Source organism: Cryptotermes secundus, unplaced genomic scaffold (assembly GCF_002891405.2).
Source record: "Cryptotermes secundus unplaced genomic scaffold, Csec_1.0 scaffold1654, whole genome shotgun sequence".
Classification (NCBI taxonomy): domain Eukaryota; kingdom Metazoa; phylum Arthropoda; class Insecta; order Blattodea; family Kalotermitidae; genus Cryptotermes; species Cryptotermes secundus.
The window spans coordinates 137395-141082 of NW_019727804.1; the positions used below are offsets into that span (position 1 = coordinate 137395).

Below are 3688 nucleotides of genomic sequence, written 5' to 3' on the forward strand. Positions count from 1 at the left end.
AATTCTGATGTCTATAACATGAATACTAGACAAAAATATAACTTCCACCTACCCTCATCAACTTTATCAGTATATCAAAAAGGAGTCTACTTTACTGGCATAAAAGTGTTCAACAATCTGCCACAAAGTATTAAAAACTTGGGCAATGATACTAAAAAGTTTAAATCAGAGTTAAAGAATTATCTACATGCTCATTCCTTCTACTCTTTAGATGAATACTTCAATGTAAATAGAGAATGATGTAAAATTAAGTTATATTAATTTTTAAGCTAAAATTGCCTGTACTTATGTATGTAACCTTTTGACTTGTTCTGTATCCAAAGGTATTAACCTGCTTAGGATTTACAGAATGTAAATAAATTCAATTCAATTCAATTCATGAATGTATATTAGTTTCAATACATACAAGAGTTGCAACAGTGTTCTCATCCAACATAAATTGCTTTGTTTTAGCCACTTTCAAACACTGCTGGTCAGGATTTGGTTTGCTCTCTATTTTGGAACTCAATGTTTCTGCAGTACTGGTAGTGTGGTTGGCATCATTACCAGAGCTTCCTTTATTTGGGTCTGGACTCTGCAAAGTAAAATAATTGCATGATTCATGAGAAAAGCTGCCATAAGTGGAGCAAATTAAGTCCTACGGCTGTTCAGGCTTTAGGATACAAGACAGCAAACTATGAGATTTTCAGTCTAATTTCACAATGAGTAACATTATTTAAGAAAATTACATGATAGATTATTAGATTCTGTACAGGTAAAGGTAAAGTTGTCCTTGTGCTTATTAAAGTTTCAGGAGGATGGATGGCCCTAGGGGTTATATGGACAACTGGCAATGAGAAAATTCTCTACCCCTGTAGGGAAGGAAAGACCCATGATTGGTATATGATTCCTGGCAGCATCTAACCAGTCATTATATTTGCTGAGCTACAATATTTCATTATTAGACTTCACAAGGCCCTCAAATTTCTCAAATGTATGCTTTAGATTTACATACAGCATGTGAAGAAACAGCAGTAGGATGGCTGACTTCGTCCTCCCAGTGTCTGATAGTGTCAGCAAGCATAGCCAACTTGGCTAGCCGAGCTCCTGATTTCATCTTCGAATGTGTTCGTTGTGGCACTTCATTCTCTACTTCAGCTTGTTCTGCACTGAAATGTGCCTCTGTTTTATGGATTGGCGATGACAGCTGTGAGTCTGCATTATACAATAGTACACCAAATGTAGTACAAAGAGAAACAATCTTTTTCAGTTTATAAGTAGAAAAATGTAAAAGAAAAATTAAATTTTATCTGCAGAAGGAACATCTTGTTTGCAATCAAGGAGCACACATCAGAACGGGAAGATTTTCCAGCCAAGTGTACAATAGGAGCAAGGTATAAGAACTAGTTCTATAAATATACTATTGACTGGTCCTCTAGGTCACAGGGCTCTTTCTACTGCTCTATATGTGACAAAGGAAAATTACGAACAAGAAATATTTGGTGCAAAGACACTGCACATATTTTCTCATGTACAACCGGCCTTCACTATGTTGCCTGGGAAACGAAGGCGGTTCTTGTTTTGCAGACCATTTTTGTCTCTGATGATGCAACCTATGAAGACATATATGCATCATATAACCATTTCGGTCCTTCATGCCCATACTATTACCTTCCTGAAAACATCACCTAAGCAGGTTTTAGTGCAATGGTCTCCAGAAATTACTGAAATCTAATCAAAATCATTACAGACATTTTCAAGAAAAACACCATTTGTTTCTTGAGGCCCATATGAAGGGATCCCATTTTTGGAATCAGAATGTTCTTATTCATTGGGCACTGATCAATGATACATAAACTCTTAAATACCAAATATAAATACAATCTGAAGAATGCTATCTTCTGGGATGTGGTGCCATGTAGATCTGTGTGAACCGACATTTCGGAGGAACGTTCCTCCAAAACATCAGTTCACATAAGATCTACATGGCACCACATTCCAGAAGACAGCATTCTTCATAGTCAAAACTGTGGAATCCTCGAATCTTACACAAATACAATCTGTCCAACTGTTTAGATACTAGTAAGGGACACATTACATAAACACAGACAGATGGCTTTCCAAAACCCACTTCTCATATACACAGGTGCTGAAAACATGTAAATCTGTCAAACTTTCTCATATATTATATGGTATGTGAAAATAAAAAGAGAAATATATTTCTGAAATGTTTCCAAAATTCAAACTCTGAATATGTTTGGATATTTTACTACTAAAAATATCACTTTAAAAGATACATTATGTACTATTTTTTAACAACTTGAAAGTAATTCAAAGGCACCGTTTCCACATTACCCACCTGCATATAAGGCTCCAAGCCTACGAAGTCTAGAACGAGCACTGTCTCTGATAGCACTGGTGCACCCTGGTTTCTCTGATATCCCTACATTTATAGTCTCTTTGGTGGCATTTTCATCACCTTCTTCATAATGGGGGCTGACACACTCAACTTTCTTTGGTGTTACACTTACATTGCTAGTGATGGGTTCTCCGTCAGTTTTTGATGCAGTCACTTCAACTGAAACCGGTATAATTCACAAAGTTACATTTATATTCACATCATGCTATAAAACAAATTTATGTCCAAATCCTTCTTTGACATCGGCACTGTAAAATTAAAATTCACGAACACTTGAGTTTATGAAGTATTTACCTCTGGCCACAACAGCCGTGTGCCAAATATAAAATCAGTCACATCGTTTTATACTGTAAAAGAATTTGATTAAAATATTAAATCCCATATTATGTTTCAGCGTCCTGTTGTATTGAGACATCCTATTTTACTAACGTGTCCGTCAATAATACAACTTCTTTTTTTGCTAGTGGGGTGGGACTAAGTCCCATGTACTGCAGCCACTTCTGGCCTATTGTACCAGCCCCAGATGATAGGTGAGGGTGATTGTGGAGCAATTGGTGGAATGAAGATTGGCAGGGGAAACCGAAGTACTCGGAGAAAACCTGCCCCAGCGCCACTTTGTCCACCAGAAATCTCACTTGACCAGACCCNACTGCACTGTATTTGATTCCCGTTCTTCTCTCATACACATCGTTATTTACTTCATGCTAGTTGTTAAATTTCACTTTTATCCAGCTATTTTGTGATTCTCAGTTTGTATTCATGTTTCCCTATGTCAGTGTCCCCACTGTGGTCTGCCGGTATAGTGGTATACTGTATACCAGCATACAGCATGAAATAAATAACGACATGCACAGGAGAAGTACGGGAATCAAATACAGTGTAGTGGCCTCACCCCAGGATAGAATTCACCTGATGATGGCCCAATGACGAAGAAACATGTTGTGAAGATAAATTATGTAAAACCAAAACAACTTGAGGAGTGTGGATATTCACTCTTAATGTGTAAAATTTATATGCTAACATAATAGCCTATGGGCACATTATTGATTTTAACACATTGCGGACCGGTTGTTTAAATATTTAAATCACCCTGGGGACTGGGGTTTTTAAGCCTAACACCCTAACTTGTGCACTGTTCACTTCAAAAATTAATATAAAATCTCCTAATTAATTTTATGAACTAAAATTTTTGGACAACACTTACCAGAGCTCCTAGAAGTGCTTATGTGTGTGATATCTCTGGAAACATTCCCCTTTGTGAAGAGGCATCACACAGAAGTTGCAGATGTA

At 36.9% G+C, this 3688-nt stretch overlaps 1 protein-coding gene across 4 annotated transcripts in view; it reads right to left on the reverse strand.

The window, feature by feature from the left end:
* The window catches only part of LOC111865079 (anillin), a 64872-nt gene that overhangs the window by 59241 nt on the left and 1943 nt on the right, over positions 1-3688 (reverse strand). For 3 of the 4 annotated variants that reach the window (XM_033751677.1, XM_023852808.2, XM_033751676.1), the window contains exons 2-4: positions 2339-2557; positions 995-1194; positions 407-574 (exon numbers count right to left, since the gene is read on the reverse strand). In XM_033751677.1, the coding sequence (XP_033607568.1) occupies positions 407-574; positions 995-1194; positions 2339-2557 (587 nt within the window). The remainder of the gene's footprint in view (positions 1-406; positions 575-994; positions 1195-2338; positions 2558-3688) is intronic. The other variant, XM_033751678.1, reaches the window with a different exon arrangement.